This window comes from Saccopteryx leptura, chromosome 2, assembly GCF_036850995.1.
Source record: "Saccopteryx leptura isolate mSacLep1 chromosome 2, mSacLep1_pri_phased_curated, whole genome shotgun sequence".
NCBI lineage: Eukaryota > Metazoa > Chordata > Mammalia > Chiroptera > Emballonuridae > Saccopteryx > Saccopteryx leptura.
The window spans coordinates 219,677,235-219,696,480 of NC_089504.1; the positions used below are offsets into that span (position 1 = coordinate 219,677,235).

Below are 19,246 nucleotides of genomic sequence, written 5' to 3' on the forward strand. Positions count from 1 at the left end.
ATCTCGGCCTAGCCAGGTCTACATCCTCTGCGATGTGCTGCATTTTCTTTAACCCTTTCCCTCCACTAGCCTGCTGGGTCTTCCGAGGACTTCGGCTTGGCTTTATTCTACTAGCTTCTTCCACCACTGCACGTGGCAACGTGGCCTCTCCGCAAACGTTCTCTGTGTCCTTCAAGCCACGGAGGGTCCCTGTCCGCGGACCCCTGCACTCCCCAAACCCCTGGGAAGCTTCTCAGGTTGTCTGCTTTGCCGCGGGGCAATTCTCAGTTTAAAGCAGTGGTCCCCAACCCCCTGGCCGGGACCGGTACCGGTCTGTGGGCCATTTGGTACCAGTCCGCAGAGAAAGAAAAAATAACTTACATTGTTTCCGTTTTATTTATATGAGTCTGAACGATGTTTTATTTTTAAAAAATGACCAGATTCCCTCTGTTAAATCCGTCTAAGACTCACTCTTGACGCTTGTCTCGTAAGTTCGACAATTATATTTAAAAATACCACAGCTTTTTACGCCGGTCACATAATTTTATTTTGTGCATTTATCCGTCCCACCCTAAAGGCTGGTCCGTGAAAATATTTTCTGACATTAAACTGGTCTGTGGCCCAAAAAAGGTTGGGGACCACTGGTTTAAAGGATTGCGCATCTTTGAAGCTGAGAGGTCTTCATGGGGGAGGGGGAGGCCGTATACACTGGTTCCAGAAAACCCGGTGTGAAATGCCCCTTCCGCAGGCCGATGCGGATTCCCTGCCAACAAAGTCCGGCGTGAAGGGTCTCAGGTCTGGCCCTGGGAGCCGGGGCCTGCTCACCAACCGTGGCCCCCAGCGGGGTCGCCGCCCTGCGCGCCGCCGGACCTCCACCCCCTGCACCCGTCAGCGGCGCAGCTGGGCGGCCGCGCTGTCGCCTCACTGCGCGTAGGGATCTGGCCACGCGCCACCCCTCCCCCACTTGTCGAGTACCCAGGGCCGGGACTTTGCCCACCAGATTCTCCTTCTCTGCGTCCCCTGGACAGAGGACAGGGAGACCAGGCTCCACTTTCCGCAGGGCTCCGAGCGCCGGTTGTCCAGTGGCGCCGGCTGCCTCTTCGGCGGACTACTTTCCTACCGTGGCGGGACTACTTCTGCGGAGGCGTCGGCGCTGGCGACGCGCACGGATGGCGACGGCTGCGGCGGCGCGCCTAAGTTAGAGACGCTGGCTTCGTCAGGCCTCGGCCCGGCCTACACGCTTCGCTCGCTCGCTCCCGCCCCTTGCCCGGTCATGGCGGAACCCTCGCCTGCCCGACGCCCGGTGCCCCTCATCGAGTCGGGTAAGACGCGCCGCCGGCGCTCCCCCCCCCCCGCCCCGCGGCGCCCCTGGCCCACGCCCCGACCCCTGCCCCAAGGCGCCCGCTCTTGACCCGACTCTCCGTCTTCCCTCAGAGCTGTACTTTCTGATCGCACGGTACCTGTCGGCCGGCCCGTGTCGGAGAGCTGCGCAGGTGAGTGCGGGGCACGCGGGCGGCAGCGGCCGTGGCCGAGTCCCGGCCCCGCCACCGCCTGGGGTCGCGGGGTGGACCGGGGTGCGGCTCCCGCCCCTCTAACTGCATGTCTCGTCGGCTGCAGGTGCTGGTGCAGGAGCTGGAGCAGTACCAGGTCTGTGCATCGCGGCGCCCCCGCCCCTGCCCTCCGTACGCCCCCCGCGCGGTCCCCCGTCTCCCCGTCTCCCCGCCCGGCCCTCCGTCCCCCCGCCTGGCCTTGTCCGGGACGCTCGCCGGGCCCGCAGCCTGCCGCGCCCGCGCCGCCGCCCCCCACCCCGGACCCGCGCGGTGGTCACTTGTGTGCATCTCTTGTCTTTGCAGTTGCTGCCGAAGAGGTTGGATTGGGAGGGCAACGAGCACAACAGGAGCTACGAGGAATTGGTGAGACTTTGACATTTCCGTCCGGGGGTTTGCGAGAACCCGCCCCCTGTCCCCCGCCCCCTTTTCGGGGCTCCGGCTTGTAGGGCGAAAGTGACTGAGCCGCGCTCGGGGTCGGGTGGCTGGGCGGGCGGAGCGTCTCCGCGGCCACGGGACTTCCAGCGGTCGATTTGGTTTTGCTTTGGGTGGGGGGGCTGTATTTGTTTTGCTAGGAAATGGCCCTGTGCGGCGGGGGGCGGCGGTGGGGGCGACCCGGCGCGGCGGTTTGTTTGGAATGCGTCCCCAGGTGCGCTGCCTGTGGCGAAAGCTGCGGGCGCGCCAGCCATTCAGCAAGCTGCTCTTGTTCCTCTGACTTCGTAACCCAGCTTGTAACTCGAGCTCTGATTGGTGGTTCTCTTTGGGCCCTACCCAAGTGTTCAGACCACTTGTTCCCCAGAAATAGAACCTTTGGTGTCTGAAACGTGGGGAAATGTGCCTCTTTAGCATTTCCCCCCCTTTTACCTCATCAGCGTAATAAAAATAAAAGTAATGTGGCTGTGAGACTGCCACGCCTCTATTGGTTTTGGTGCTCTAAATTTACTATAGATTTTGTTGAATGTCTTAAAAAACATTTTGATAAGTTTTTACAGTCATTTGCTGGACAGTACAGATTTCCAACTACCCAATTTGTTTCTGGAGCGTTAATGGAGATTATAATTCTCCTTTCGTTATACTTTGTTTACTTGTTTAGTTGCGCTCACAATATACAATTAGATTTTATCCATTTGTTTGTCTTTAGAGAAAGAAAACATTTTCCACGAAAATGTTTTGTCAATTTGTGTCTTAAGACAAAGGATTTCTGTAGTTGCTGGGCTGTATTCACCACCTTGTATGAGCAAAATAACTGAATAAAGAGCTTTTAAATTTATACATTTTTTATTTGTTGATTTTTTCCTTAGGGGTAAAGGGAGAGAAACATCGATTTGTTCCACTTATGCATTTATTGGTTGATGTTTTTAAAAATTGAATTTATTGGAATGACACTGGTTAACAATTATACAGGTTTGAGGTGCAAAATTGAACAGATCTGAACACTGTCCTGTGTAGTCATTCCCTCAACGTTAGTTGATTCTTGTGTGTGTGTTGAACGGGATCCAACCTCAACCTTGTTATATCACGGTTGCTCAAACCAACTGAGCTAGCTGGCCAGGGCCAAAGAGCTCTTCAATGATCTTTTACCTCAGTTCCAATACCTGTAAGTTCAAGTTGTAAGATATGATTGCCATTATTTATTTATTATTAAGTGAAAGATGGGGAGGCAGAGATAGACCTGCGCATGTATGCCCCCCATTTTCCCATTGGGATCCACCAGGGCAAACCTCCTACAGGCGATGCTCTGCCCTTCTGGGCTGCTGCTCCAAGCAGCCGAGCTATTTTAGCATCTGAGGTGAGGCTCTGGAGCCATCCTCAGCACCTCGGGCCAACTTTGCTTGAACCATTGGAGCGATGGAGAAGCAGATGGCCGCTTCTCTGTGCCCTGACTGGGACCAGTAGACAGACGCTCTACTGCTGAGCCAACCTGCCAGGGCATGATTACCATTCTTGAATTAAATAAAAAGAACAAATCGGTGCCCGCATCCTCCACCAAAAAAAAAAAAAAAAAAAAAAAGAACAAGAACAACAAAAAAGGAAGCTTGTCATCTGTATATGAACAGTTAAGTATTAATGCTTAAAGGCAAGTGAAATTAACATTCTACTATATTTCAGTTGCCAGTTTTATTGTCTTATTAGAGACTTGTTGAGAACTTAAAAGCAAGTAATGTTTTCAAGAAAGTAAAATTCTGCATGATGGTAGAGATTTTATGTTTTATTGAGTTTGATATTTTGAAAAAAATTTTAATGCAAGGAAATGTTTAAGGGACTGGTCTGTTGGCTTTTGTTGGTGAGAGGAAGTGTTTTTCAGTGCAGTGGAGAAGCATTGATGAAAATCATGCTACTGAAGAAAAAATTGTTTAAATTTTGGAACAAGTGTAATGTTATAGCTACTGGAAATGGACATATATACACATATTTTTTAATTTTCATTTTAGAGAAAGGAGAGAGAGAGAAAGAAGGAGAGGAGTGGGAAGTATCAACTCCTAGTTGCTTCCCATATGTGCCTTGACCAGGCAAGGCTGGGGTTTTGAACCAGTGACCTCAGCATTCTAGGTCAACGCTTTTAACCCACTGCACCACCACAGGTCAGGCGGACATATATTTTAATAGACATATATTTTGGCTTTTGCTGTGAGAATTGCTTTAAACCCTACATAACATTCTGCTTAAATTTATTCGAAGTCTGAATGCTCCTCTAATGTGGCCATGACTTGTCATTCATTGCTCATTGCCTGGCTGATTTGTTCTGTCTGGGGATGTCTTCCTTCTTTACCTCCCCCCACTCCAGCACTGAGTGGAAACAGGATGAGCTCCTGTCTAGGAGGATAATTGTTTTGTCAAGGCTCCTAGTGCTCCAAAGAAAATCTTCTCTTTTTGATATTTTATGAAGTATTTCAAATATATATGTAATGAATTTTCATATACCATAAAGAAATTCATTACTAATTTGCTATAACTTGTATTTCCCCATGTATAAGACGCACCTTAATTTTGGGGCCTGAAATTTGAAAAAATAAGTGAATTACATAAAGTTATTGAACTCAAGTTTTATTTATCATAAAATTTATACAACTCCTTATCACTGTCAAAACTCCCATCAATTTGCTTGTCCTCATCTGTGTCTGAGGACAAATCACTGTCTTCAACAATGAGCGCAAAAACAAGCGCAATAAAGCAGGAAATGCAAGTTAAAAAAATCTACAACCACTGTACAAGAAGCACCCAGTTTTTAGACCCCAAATTATTTGAAAAAGGTGCATCTTATATAAAGGATAATATAGTACTTATTTTTGTTTGTTTCTTTCTTTTTTTTTTTTTTGGTATTTTTCTGAAGCTGGAAACCGGGAGGCAGTCAGACAGACTCCTGCATGCGCCCGACCGGGATCCACCCGGCACGCCCACCAGGGGGCGATGCTCTGCCCATCCGGGGCATCACTCTGTCGGGACCAGAGCCACTCTAGCGCCTGGGGCAGAGGCCAAGGAGCCATCCCCAGCGCCCGGGCCATCTTTTGCTCCAATGGAGCCTCGGCTGTGGGAGGGGAAGAGAGAGACAGAGAGGAAGGAGAGGGGGAGGGGTGGAGAAGCAGATGGGCGCTTCTCCTGTGTGCCCTGGCCGGGAATCGAACCCCGGACTTCCGCACGCCAGGCCGATGCTCTACCACTGAGCCAACCGGCCAGGGCTCTTTTTTTTTTTTTTTTTTTAAGTGAGAAGTGGGGGAAGGCAGAGACAGACTTCCCATGTATGCCCTGACCAGGATCCACCCTGCAAGCCCCCTAGGAGGTGATGCTGTACCCATCTGGGGCTTTTGCTCTGTTGCTTGGCAACTGAGCTATTTTAGCACCTGAGGCGAGGCCAGGGAGCCATCTTCAGTGCCTGGGGCCAATTTGCTCCAACAGCCATGTCTGTGGGGGGAGGAGAGAGAGACATAATGAGAGGAGGGGGAGGGGTAGAAAAGCAAACGGTCGCTTCTCTATGTGCCCTGACCCGGAATCGAACCTGGGACATCCACACCCTATTCAACACTACTGCTGAGCCAACTGGCCAGGGCCCTATTTTGTTTTCTATTTGAGTATATATGTATATATACATAACATATAAACACACATGCATTAAGAACTATCAAATCTTCAAACATAGAAAATTAGAGTAATGAATCATTCATCAGCCTTAGTGATTCTCAATGTTGCATCTGTTACTTCCTTTCCCCAGGCTGTATTTTTTAATTTTTATTTATTGATTTTAGAGAAGAGAGAGAGAACAAGAGAAACATTGATTAGAGAAACATTGATTTGTTGAACACTTATTTATGTGTTCATTGGTTGATTCTTATATGCCCTAACCTGGGATTGAACCTGCAACCTTAGCATATCAGGATGATGCCCTAACCTAACCAACTGAGCTACCTGGCTAGGGTATTCCTTTTTCTTAATAGTTCTCATTCTTGGATCAGAACCATTGGGGAACTTGATTCATTCTGGATGCCCAGGCCATGCCCCAGACAGTTAAATCAACATCTTGGTGGTGGGACTGGACATCATTTTTTTTTAAAGCCTTCAGGTCATTACAATATAACTTTTATTATAAAAATACCGTTTATCTTAGACTTGTGACCATGCTGTTATTTCAGGTTGGCCTTTGAAAGCAAGAATATTTTTGATACTTACAAAAATTGAAATTCCTTATTTCACATTACCTAACTCTGCATTAGCAGTTGGGTCTGTAAATTCACAAAATTTAATTTGAAATTTTCATGATCTGTAGGTGGTGAAGAAAGAGAAGAAGGAACTAAAATGATAGAATTGGGCATGGGAATTGGGAAGGACTAGGTTTGTGAAGAAGGGATATATTTAAAAGGAGAAAGGTTTGAGGTATTAAGTAATTGAGTATTGTGATACACTTTTGTAGGCCAGTCTCTTTCTTAATCAGAAAACGAAATTCAGAGGATCCTTATTTTGTAGTCTTATCATTAGGGTATTTATTGTCATTAAGTTTTTTATTTTTTTGAGGGAGAGTAAGAGACAGGAAGGGAGAAAGAGGGTGAGAAGCATCAATTTGTAATTGCTTCCATTTTAGTTGTGCATTGATTGCTTCTTTTTTTTAATTTTATTTATTCATTTTTAGAGAAGACAGAGAGAGGGAGAGAGAGAGACAGAGAGAGAGAGAAGGGGGGAGGAGCTGGAAGCATCAACTCCCATATGTGCCTTGACCAGGCAAGCCCAGGGTTTCGAATCGGCGACCTCAGCATTTCCAGGTTGACACTTTATCCACTGCGCCACCACAGGTTAGGCTGATTTTTTTTTAAATTTTTTATTTATTCATTTTAGAAAGGAGAGAGAGAGGGAGAGACAGAGAGAGAAGGGGGGGAGGAGCAGGAAGCATCAACTCCCATATGTGCCTTGACCAGGCAAGCCCAGGGTTTCGAACCGGTGACCTTAGCATTTCCAGGTTGACGCTTTATCCACTGCGCCACCACAGGTCAGGCCCATTGATTGCTTCTTGTACGTGCTTTGACCAGGGCCAAGCCAGTGTCCCCTTGTTCAAGCCAGCAACCTTGGGCTTTTCAAAGCCTTTGGGCTTAAGCTGCCATCTTTAGGATGTGTGAACGATTGCCCTGCTCATGCTAGTAACTCCATGCTGACGAGCCCACACTCAGAGCTGGCAACCTCAGGGTTTCGAACCAGGGTCCTCAATGTCCCAGGCCAAAGCTCTTACTCATTGCACCATTGCCTGGTCAGGCATAATGTGAATTTAATCTTAAAATATTTTATTATTAAAGATTTTCCAGTGGGGGATGAAAGTATCAACTCATAGTTGCTTCACTTTAGTTGTTCACTGCTTGCTTTTTGTATGTGTGTTGACTGCCCAAGCCCAGGGTTTTGAACCCACTACCTCAATGGTCCAAGTTTGACACTCTTGCATCAGTATAGGCCAGGCAGTCTTAAAATATTTAATATCAGTTATATCCTTCATTAAAGTCCTTGGGCATTTTACACTGTATTTACAAATAAATGATTATTTCAATCACCTCAAGATGGCAGTTTTAGATAAATGCAGGTATAATCTTTCTAAGAATATAACTTGTAAATACAGTATTTTAAATTTATTGTTTTTTATTTTACCAAACATTAAAAATTCAGAAATTACAAAACTTGTTACTATATCAGAAAGCATACAACTTACGCAAATATACTAAAACTTTCTTTTATTTGTTACACTTTCTCTGTTGGTTACGGATTAACTTCCCAAACTAAAGGGAGAGCAGTGCTACCTACCATCTTGAGCTCCTTACTGGATTGAGGACTCAGGTTGTGATAGAAGATTATAAACAAGACTGGGAATTTAGATGCACTGCGAGATAGATTCCATTTGAGTCTCATATTGAACCATTTTTGTAGCAAGTATACTTATTTACTAACTTAAAGTAAAACCAACTCTGTTTTTCACTTGTATTGCAACTGATCTCATTACTGTCTTATCTTTGTGAGATTCTAAAGAGCATTCTGAATGCAGCTAATCTGTATGGTTTCTGCATTTTCTTTTTTTTTGTATTTTTTTCCCCGAAGTTGGAAACAGGGAGGCAGTCAGACAGACTCCCGCATGTGCCCAACTGGGAGCCACCCGGCATGCCCACCAGGGGGCGATGCTCTGCCCATCTTGCGGCGTCGCTCTGCCACAATCAGAGCCATTCTAGCGCCTGAGGCAGAGGCCACAGAGCCATCCTCAGCGCCCGGACAAACTTTGCTCCAATGGAGCCTTGGCTGTGGGAGGGGAAGAGAGAGACAGAGGAAGGAGAGGGGGAGGGATGGAGAAGCAGATGGGCGCTTCTCCTGTGTGCCCTAGCTGGGAATTGAACCCGGGACTCCCGCACGCCACGCCAACACTCTACCACTGAGCCAACCGGCCAGGGCCGGTTTCTGCATTTTCTTTGTAGTTGACTACAGAGATGTCATTCTGTAGGCATTTCATTGATAAGTTAGGAACACATAATGATTGTGGCAGTGTGATGATAAGTTACCTCCAAAATATAGCAATGTTGCCCTGGCCGGTTGGCTCAGCGGTAGAGCGTCGGCCTAGCGTGCGGAGGACCCGGGTTCGATTCCCGGCCAGGGCACACAGGAGAAGCGCCCATTTGCTTCTCCACCCCTCCGCCGTGATTTCCTCTCTGTCTCTCTCTTCCCCTCCCGCAGCCAAGGCTCCATTGGAGCAAAGATGGCCCGGGCGCTGGGGATGGCTCTGTGGCCTCTGCCCCAGGCACTAGAGTGGCTCTGGTCGCGGCAGAACGACCCCCCGGAGGGGCAGAGCATCGCTCCCTGGTGGGCAGAGCGTTGCCCCTGGTGGGCGTGCCGGGTGGATCCCAGTCGGGCGGATCCCAGTCGGGCGCATGCGGGAGTCTGTCTGACTGTCTCTCCCTGTTTCCAGCTTCAGAAAAATGAAAAGGGAAAAAAAAAAAAATATATATATATATATATATATATATATATATATATATATATATATATATAGCAATGTTGAAATGAAAATCTTGAATTTTGGTGCCAGGTGGCTGGGCTGTAAGCCTGACATTGTTATGTTGTTTACAGAGACTCTAATGTTAGGCAAATTATTTCATCTTTAACTGTTTCTTGATCTGTATAATGAGGGTAATAATTGTATCAAATGTTCCAGTAACTATGTTGTGTCAGATGGGCACTAGATTTACTGGGATGATCGCTTATTTATTTATTTATTTTTTATTTTTCTGAAGTTGGAAACGGGGAGGCAGTCAGACAGACTCCCGCATGCGCCCGACCGGGATCCACCCGGCATGCTCACCAGGGGGCGATGCTCTGCCCATCTAGGGCGTTGCTCTGTTGCAACCAGAGCCACTCTAGTGCCTGAGGCAGAGGCCATAGAGCCATCCCCAGTGCTGGGGCCAACTTTGCTCCAATGGAGCCTTGGCTGTGGGAGGGGAAGAGAGAGACAGAGAGGAAGGAGAGGGGGAGGGGTGGAGAAGCAGATGGGCACTTCTCCTGTATGCCCTGGCTGGGAATCGAACCCAGTACTCCTGCACGCCAGGCCGATGCTCTACCACTGAGCCGGCCAGGGGATGATCGCTTAATTAAATAATGTCTAATCACAATGGGGGTGTATGTATACCTGAAACTAACATAATACTGAATATCAACTGTAATTGAAGAATAAATGATTAAAATTAAAAAAGAATCATTGTATCAAAGGGTTGTTGTAAACATTGTATGGAAAAAAAATGGCTTTACAGTGCCTGGCACACAGTAATAATCAGTAGTATTTATTGGTGACAGTACTGATAGATTTGATAAGTCATCATTATGGAGACTTCCTCTTCACTTAATTTATATATGTAGGTTCTTAGGAAACAATAAAATACAGTTTTTATGAAGCGTAATGCTGGAATGAATACCTCATATACCCATTTATGGATAACAAACAACGTGAGTGGAGAACTAATGGCAGTCTCTGTGGCTCAGTGCTGAATAGATAGATGGTGATATTGCTGTCTCAGAGTCACTTAGCTTTGTGCTGCTTTATTTTATTTTATTATTTTTTTAGTGAGAGAGAGAGAAAGACAGGAAGGGAAAGAGATAAGCATCAACTCATAGTTTCATCACGTTCGTTGTTCTTTGATTACTTTCTTATATGTACCTTGACCTGTGGCGCCAGCTGAACCAGTGACCCCTTGCTTAAACCAGCGACCTGGGCCTCAAGCCAGAGACCTTGGGCTTTAAGTGAACGACCTTTGGGCTCAATCCAGTGACTATGAGCATAACAGCTCTTTGCATCTAAGGGACAAAATCATGTAACCCTTTTTTCTTTCAGATTTTTAAAATCCTTACAGATTTTTTTGTCAGTTATATTGGTTTCTTTCTTTCTTTTTTTTTTTTTTTCTGAAGTTGGAAACGGGGAGGCAGTCAGACAGACTCACGCATGCACCCGACCAGGATCCACCCGGCATGCCCACCAGGGGGCGATGCTCTGCCCATCTGGGGAGTTGCTCTGCCGTGACCAGAGTCATTCTAGCGCCTGAGGCAGAGGCCATGGAGCCATCCTCAGTGCCCGGGCAAACTCTGCTCCAATGGAGCCTCGGCTGCGGGAGGGGAAGAGACAGAGAGGAAGGAGAGGGGGAGGGGTGGAGAAGCAGATGGGTGCTTCTCCTGTGTGCCCTGGCCGGGAATCAAACCCGGGACTCCTGCATGCCAGGCCGACGCTCTATCACTGAGCCAACTGGCCAGGGCCTATATTGGTTTCTGAGAGAGATTTTCTCCAACTGTGATTGTGGAGTTGTCTTTTTAATTTCAGTTTTTTATTTTGGAGCAATGTTATCAGATAAATGCAAGTTCAAAGTTGTTATTTTCCTATTGACTTGATCTTTCCTCCCATTTAAAGATTTAAAAAATGTATTTATTGATTGATTTTAGATTGAGAGAAACATTGATTTGTTGTTCCTCTTATGAATTTATTGGTTGATTCTTTTTTTTTTTTAAGGTTTTATTTATTCATTTTAGAGAAAGGGGGAGGGGGGGAGGATCAGGAAGCATCAACTCCCATATGTGCCTTGACTGGGCAAGCCCAGGGTTTCGAACCGGCGACCTCAGCGTTCCAGGTCGACGCTTTATCCACTGCGCCACCAGAGGTCAGCCTTGGTTGATTCTTGTATGTGCCTTGACCAGGGATTGAACCCACAACTTTGTTGTATTGTGACAATGTTGTAACCAACTGAACTACCCAGTCAGGACCATGCCCCTTTTTTATAATAGACTTAATTTTTTTTAGAGTAGTTTTAGATTTACAGCAAAATTGAGTGGAAGGTACAGATATTTCCCATATATCCCTAGCGCCGTATATGCATATTTTCCTTATTATCCATATCCCCCATCAGAGTGGTACATTTGTTATCTACAGATACAGAATAATCTCCCACAGTTCATAGTTTACATTAGGGTTCCATTATACTTATATTATGTCTCACATTACTATAGCCACCCCAACTTGCTTTTGATTACATTTAGTAATGACATAGTATATCTTTTTCTGGCCTTTTACTTTTAATCTTCCATGTTCTCATTAAAGTTCTCCTAAAAACATATAGTTTTATTTAGTCTTTTTGTTGGAATGTCTAAACTATTTGCTTTTGTGTATGTGTGTGTGTGTGACAGAGAGGGACAGATAGGGACAGACAGGCAAGGAGAGAGATTAGAAGCATCAGTTCTTCGTTGTGACTCCTTAGTTGTTCATTAATTGCGTTCTCCTATGTGCCTTGACTGGGGTGGGGAGGCTACAGCAGAGTAAGTGACCCCTTGCTCAAGCTAGCAACATTGGGCTTTAAGCCAATGACCTTTGAGTTCAAGCGTGCGATGATGGGGTCATGTCTATGATACCATGCTAAATCAAGCCTGCGATCCCATGCTTAAGCCTGATGAGCTAGCACTTAAGCCGGCGACCTCGGGGTCTCGAACCTGGGTCCTCTGCATCCCAGTTCAACACTCGATCCACTGTGCCACCGCCTGATCAGGCCATTTGCTTTTAATATAATTAATTGTGTTAGGTCTACCAGGTCTTTTTTTTTTGTATTTTTTGTATTTTTCTGAAGCTGGAAACCGAGGCAGTCAGACAGACTCCCGCAGGCGCCCGACCGGGATCCACCCGGCACGCCCACCAGGGGGCGATGCTCTGCCCATCCAGGGCATCGCTCTGTCGAGACCAGAGCCACTCTAGCGCCTGGGGCAGAGGCCAAGGAGCCATCCCCAGCTCCCGGGCCATCTTTTGCTCCAATGGAGCCTCGGCTGCGGGAGGGGAAGAGAGAGACAGAGAGGAAGGAAAGGGGGAGGGGTGGAGAAGCAGATGGGCGCCTTTCCTGTGTGCCCTGGCCGGGAATCGAACCCCGGACTTCCGCACGCCAGGCCGATGCTCTACCACTGAGCCAACTGGCCAGGGCCTACCAGGTATTTTTTATGTTATATTCCATATCTTCCACTCTCACTTTCTTTTGGCTTAAGCAAATATTGTTCTACTTACTATGTTTTCCTTTTTAGTTATATATCCTTTTATTATCATTTTAGTGGTTACGCTTGTGATTACAATATGAATTAACCATTTACTTTAGGTATGTTACTATTTACCAAATAAATGAAGTTAAAACTTTTGTCATCCTTATCTATTAAAATAGATGTTATTGCTATTGTTTTAAAGTCAGTATATTGCTTACCAATCTTCATACCATATATATATATATATATATATATATGTAATTTTTTATTTTTATTTTTTTTTTATTTTTTCTGAAGCTGGTAACAGGGAGGCAGTCAGACAGACTCCCGCATGCGCCTGACCGGGATCCAGCCGGCATGCCCACCAGGGGGCGATGCTCTGCCCATCTTGCGGCGTCGCTCTGCTGCAATCAGAGCCATTCTAGCACCTGAGGCAGAGGCCACAGAGCCATCCTCAGCGCTCGGGCAAACTTTGCTCCAGTGGAGCCTTGGTTGCGGGAGGGGAAGAGAGAGACAGAGAGGAAGGAGAGGGGGGAGGGGTGGAGAAGCAGATGGGCGCTTCTCCTGTGTGCCCTGGCTGGGAATCGAACCCGGGACTCCTGCATGCCAGGCTGATGCTCTACCACTGAGCCAACCAGCCAGGGCCCATACCTTATATTTTAATTTTCTTTTCTTTCTATGTGTTTTGTCTCTAATTGTTTTTCTTCACTCTGAAGAGTTTTTGGTATTATAATGGTATGTTGTCAATGACTTTAATTTTCCTTATTTTTTTGGTTTGAAAACATTTTGTCTTTATTTTTTAATTTATCTTAAACTATTTTTGTCCTCTTTTTTTTATGTGAGAGGAGGGGATATAGTGAGGCAGACTCCCCATGTGCCCTAACTGAGATCCACCTGGCAACCCCCATCTGGGGCCAATGCCATCCTCAGCACCTAGGCCACACTCGAACCAGTGGATCCACTGACTGTGGGAGGGGAAGAGGTAGAGAAGGGGAGGAAAGAAGCAGATGGTTGCTTCTCGAGAAATGAACCTGGGACGTCCATATGCCAGGCCGACGCTCTATCCACTGAGCCATTGGCCAGGGCCTGCCTTTTTAAAAAATTTTTTGCTCAGAGAGAGACATAGTGAGAGACAGACAGATAGGCAGGAAGGAAGAGATGATGAGAAGCATCAACTCATAGTGCGGCACTTTAGTTGTTCAATGATTGCCTCATATGTGCTTTGATGGGGGCAGTGCTCCAGCTTAGACAGTGACCCCTTCCTCAAGCCAGCGACCTTGGGCTTCAAGCCAGCAATGATGGGATCATGCTGTCATCCTGTGCTCAAGTTGGCAACCCTGTGCTACAGCTGGTGACCTCGGGATTTTGAACCTGGGTCCTCAGTGTCCCAGGTTGACTCTATCCACTGCTCCACCACCTGGTCAGGGTGATTTTATTTTAATTGATTAATTTCAGAGAGATGGGGTGTGGGAATGGTAGAGAGAGAAGAATGTTCATTTTTTTGTTACACTTAGTTGTGCATTTGTTGATTGCTTTCCTATATGTGCCATGTGCCCTGACTGAGGATTGAACCCACAACCTTGGCATTTTGGGACAATGTGCTAACCAGCCAGATTTTTAAAAAATTTCTTAATATGTGTTTAAGGTATTGTATGTGCTGCTTTTTTTTTTTTCAGAGACAGAGAGAGGGATAGATAAGGACAGACAGACAGGAAAGGAGAGAGATGAGAAGCGTCAATCATCAGTTTTTCGTTGCGACACCTTAGTTGTTCATTGATTGCTTTCTCATATGTGCCTTGACCGTGGGCCTTCAGCAGACTGAGTAACCCCTTGCTCAAGCCATCGACCTTGGGTCCAAGCTGGTGAGCTTTGCTCAAACCAGATGAGCCCGCGCTCAAGCTGGCGACCTTGGGGTCTCGAACCTGGGTCCTCCGCATCCCAGTTCGATGCTCTATCCACTGTGCCACCGCCTGGTCAGGCTGTATGTGCTTCTTTTGTAGGTCAGTTAGAACAGTAATGGCCATGACATACACAGAAGTTACCTTGTTTAAAAATTTATTGGGGTGACATTAGTAAGATTATATGTTTCAAGTATATGGTATGATAATAATACATCATCTCTATGTTGCATTATGTGCTATATTCCTTTTTAAAAAGTGGGGGTGAAGAGGAGCAACTGTGGCTGGGTATACCCATTGACCTGTGCAGAGAGGTGCTCTAGGTCAGGTACAGCTGTGGCTGGAGTATGCTGGTGCAGCCCCGGGGAGGAGTGTGACAGGAGTTGGCCCCTTTTGAAAAGCTTCTTAATCTACTTCCTTAAGGAATGTACAATATAAATATTATAGGTTATTTACTAGCTTTTCTTTTTTGAGTACACATGGGAAGTCGCATTTTTTAAAAAAATTCATTTTAGAAAGAGAGAGAGAGAAGAGGGGAGCAGGAAGTATCAACTCCCATATGTGCCTGACTGGACAAGCCCAGGGTTTTGAACCGGTGACCTCAGTGTTCCAGGTTGGCACTTTATCCACTGCACCACCACAGGTCAGGCAGGAAGTGGCATTTTTTTTTTTCAATTTTTTTTTTTTTTTCTTCTAATATCTGAAGCTGGAAACGGGGAGAGACAGTCAGACTCCCGCATGCGCCCGACCAGGATCCACCCGGCACGCCCACCAGGGGCGATGCTCTGCCCACCAGGGGGCGATGCTCTGCCCCTCCGGGGCGTTGCTCTGCCACAACCAGAGCCACTCTAGTGCCTGGGGCAGAGGCCAAGGAGCCATCCCCAGCACCCGGGCCATCTTTGCTCCAATGGAGCCTCTGCTGCGGGAGGGGAAGAGAGAGACAGAGAGGAAGGAGGGGGTGGGGGTGGAGAAGCAAATGGGCGCTTCTCCTATGTGCTCTGGCTGGGAATCGAACCCGGGTCCCCCGCACGCCAGGCCGACGCTCTACCGCTGAGCCAACCGGCCAGGGCCAGGAAGTGGCATTTTTTTTTTTAATTTTTTTTTTTTTTGAATCTCAGTGTCTTTATTTTTTTATTTTTTTAATGGGGTGACATCAATAAATCAGGATACATATATTCAAAGATAACAAGTCCAGGTTATCTTGTCGTTCAATTATGTTGCATACCCATCACCCAAAGTCAGATTGTCCTCTGTCACCTTCTATCTTGTTTTCTTTGTGCCCCCCCCCCCCCCCCCCCCCCCCCCCCGTAACCACCACACTCTTATCAATGTCTCTTAGTTTCACTTTTATGTCCCACCTACGTATGGAATAATGCAGTTCCTGGTTTTTTCTGATTTACTTATTTCGCTTTGTATCATGTTATCAAGATCCCACCATTTTGCTGTAAATGTTCCGATGTCATCATTTCTTATGGCTGAGTAGTATTCCATAGTGTATATGTGCCGCATCTTCTTTATCCAGTCATCTGTTGACGGGCTTTTTGGTTGTTTCCATGTCCTAGCCACTGTGAACAATGCTGCAATAAAGATGGGGCTGCATGTGTCTTTACGTATCAATGTTTCTGAGTTTTTGGGGTATATACCCAGTAGAGGGATTGCTGGGTCATAAGGTAGTTCTATTTTCAGTTTTTTGAGGAACCACCATACTTTCTTCCATAATGGTTGTACTACTTTACATTCCCACCAACAGTGGATGAGGGTTCCTTTTTCTCCACAGCCTCTCCAACATTTGCTATTACCTGTCTTGCTAATAATAGCTAATCGAACAGGTGTGAGGTGGTATCTCATTGTCGTTTTGATTTGCATTTCTCTAATAGCTAAAGAAGATGAGCATCTTTTCATATATCTGTTGGCCATTTGTATTTCTTCCTGGGAGAAGTGTCTGTTCATATCCTCTTCCCATTTTTTTATTGGATTGTTTGTTTGTTTGTTGTTGAGTTTTATGAGTTCTTTGTATATTTTGGATATTAGGCCCTTATCTGAGCTGTTGTTTGAAAATATCATTTCCCATTTAGTTGGCTTTCTGTTTATTTTGTTATCAGTTTCTCTTGCTGAGCAAAAACTTCTTAGTCTGATGTAGTCCCATTCATTAATTTTTGCCTTCACTTCTCTTGCCTGTGGAGTCAAATTCATAAAATGCTCTTTAAAACCCAGGTCCATGAGTTGAGTACCTATGTCTTCTTCTATGTACTTAATTGTTTCAGGTCTTATGTTTAGATCTATGATCCATTTTGAGTTAATTTTTGTACAAGGGGACCAACTTTAGTCCAGTTTCATTCTTTTGCATGTGGCTTTCCAGTTTTCCCATCACCATTTATTGAAGAGGCTTTCTTTTCTCCATTGTGTGTTGTTGGCCCCTTTATCAAAAATTATTTGACTATATATATGTGGTTTTATTTCTGGACTTTCTATTCTGTTCTATTGGTCTGAGTGTCTGTTTTTCTGCCAATACCATGCTGTTTTGATTGTCGTGGCCCTATAATAGAGTTTGAGGTCAGGTATTGTAATGCCCCCAGCTTCATTCCTTTTCTTTAGGATTGCTTTGGCTATTCGGGGTTTTTTATAGTTCCATATAAATCTGATGATTCTTTGCTCTATTTCTTTAAAAAATGTCATTGGAAGTTTGATGGGAATTGCATTAAATTTGTATATTGCTTTGGGTAATATAGCCTTCTTGATTATATTTATTCTTCCTAGCCAAGAACAAGGTATATTCTTCCATCTCATTATATCTTTTTCGATTTCCCTTAACAATGGTTTATAGTTTTCATTATATAAGTCCTTTACATTCTTTGTTATGTTTATTCCTAAGTATTTTATTTTTTTTGTTGCAATCGTGAAGGGGATTATTCTTTTGAGTTCGTTCTCAATTGTTTCATTGTTGGCATATAGAAAGGCTATTGACTTCTGTATGTTAATTTTGTATCCTGCGACCTTACTGTATTGGCTTATTGTTTCTAGTAGTCTTTTTGTGGATTCTTTGGGGTTTTCGATGTATAGGATCATATCATCTGCAAAAAGTGATACCTTTACTTCTTCTTTTCCGATATGGATGCCTTTTATTTCTTTGTCTTGTCTGATTGCTCTGGCTAGAACCTCTAGTACCACATTAAATAAGAGTGGAGAGAGTGGACAACCCTGTCCTGTTCCTGATTTAAGGGGGAAAGCCTTCAGTTTAGTGCCATTTAATATGATGTTAGCTGATGGTTTATCATATATGGCCTTTATCATGTTGAGATATTTTCCTTCTATACCCATTTTGTTGAGAGTCTTAAACATAAAATTGTGTTGTATTTTATCGAAAGCCTTTTCTGCGTCTATTGATAAGATCATGTGTTTTTTGTTCTTTGTTTTGTTGATATGGTGTATTACGTTAACTGTTTTAGGTATGTTGAACCATCCTTGAGATTCTGGGATGAATCCCACTTGATCACGATGTATTATTTTTTTAATATGTTGTTGTATTCGATTTGCTAGTATTTTGTTTAGTATTTTAGTATTTGTATTCATTAGAGATATTGGTCTGTAGTTTTCTTTTTTTGTGCCATCCTTGCCTGGTTTTGGTATGAGGGTTATGTTGGCCTCATAAAATGTGTTTGGAAGTATTGCTTCTTCTTCAATTTTTTGGAAGACTTTCAGTAGAATAGGAACCAAGTCTTCTTTGAATGTTTGATAAAATTCACTGGTATAGCCGACAGGGCCTGGACTTTTATTTTTGGGGAGGTTTTTAATGGTTTTTTCTATTTCTTCTCTACTAATAGGTCTGTTTAGGCTTTCTGCTTCTTCTTGACTCAGTCTAGGAAGGTTGTATTGTTCTAGGAATTTATCCATTTCTTCTAGGTTGTTGAATTAGTGGCATAAAGTTTTTCATAGTATTCTACAGTAATTCTTTGTATATCTACGGTGTCCGTGGTGATTTCTCCTCTTTCATTTTGGATTTTGTTTATATGAGTTCTTTCTCTTTTTTCCTTGGTAAGTCTTGCCAAGGGTTTGTCAATTTTGTTGATCTTTTCAAAGAACCAGCTCCTTGTTCTATTAATTTTTTCTATAGTTTTTCTGTTCTCTAATTCATTTATTTCTGCTCTGATTTTTATTATCCCCTTTCTTCGGCTGGTTTTGGGTTTTCTTTGTTCTTCCTTTTCTAGTTCCTTAAGGTGTGAAGTTAAGTGGTTCACTTGGGCTCTCTTGTTTGTTCATATATGCCTGAAGTGATATGAACTTCCCTCTTATCACTGCTTTTGCTGCATCCCATAGATTCTGATATGTCGTATTGTCATTTTCATTTGTCTGTATATATCTTTTGATCTCTGCACTTATTTCTTCTTTGACCCATTCATTTTTAAAAAGTATGTTGTTTAGTTTCCACATTTTTGTGGGATTTTATTCCTCTTTTTTGCAGTTGAATTCTAGTTTCAAGGCTTTATGATCAGAAAATAAGCTTGGTACAACTTCAATTTTTCTGAATTTGCTGATGTTGTTTTTGTGGCCCAACATATGGTCAGTTCTTGAGGATGATCCATGTACACTGGAGAAAAATGTATACTCAGTCACTTTGGGATGAAATGTCCTGTAGATGTCTATCATATCCAGGTGCTCTAGTATTTTGTTTAAGGCCACTATGTCTTTGTTGATTCTCTGTTTGGATGACCGATCTAGAGCCGTCAGCGGTGTATTGAGGTCTTCAAGTATGATTGTATTTTTGTCAGTTTTTGTTTTAAGATCAATAAGTAGCTGTCTTATATATTTTGGTGCTCCTTGGTT

The 19,246-nt window shown here is 44.6% G+C and overlaps 1 protein-coding gene across 6 annotated transcripts in view; it reads left to right on the forward strand.

The window, feature by feature from the left end:
* Nucleotides 1–513: 513 nt before the first annotated feature.
* BRWD1 (bromodomain and WD repeat domain containing 1) overlaps nt 514–19,246 on the forward strand; it is a 147,538-nt gene continuing 128,805 nt past the window's right edge. For all 6 annotated transcript variants that reach the window (XM_066370173.1, XM_066370175.1, XM_066370177.1 and 3 more), the window contains exons 1-4: nt 514–1,301; nt 1,414–1,472; nt 1,597–1,626; nt 1,833–1,892. In XM_066370173.1, coding sequence (XP_066226270.1) covers nt 1,253–1,301; nt 1,414–1,472; nt 1,597–1,626; nt 1,833–1,892 — 198 coding nt within the window. In that variant the 5' untranslated portion in view covers nt 514–1,252. The remainder of the gene's footprint in view (nt 1,302–1,413; nt 1,473–1,596; nt 1,627–1,832; nt 1,893–19,246) is intronic.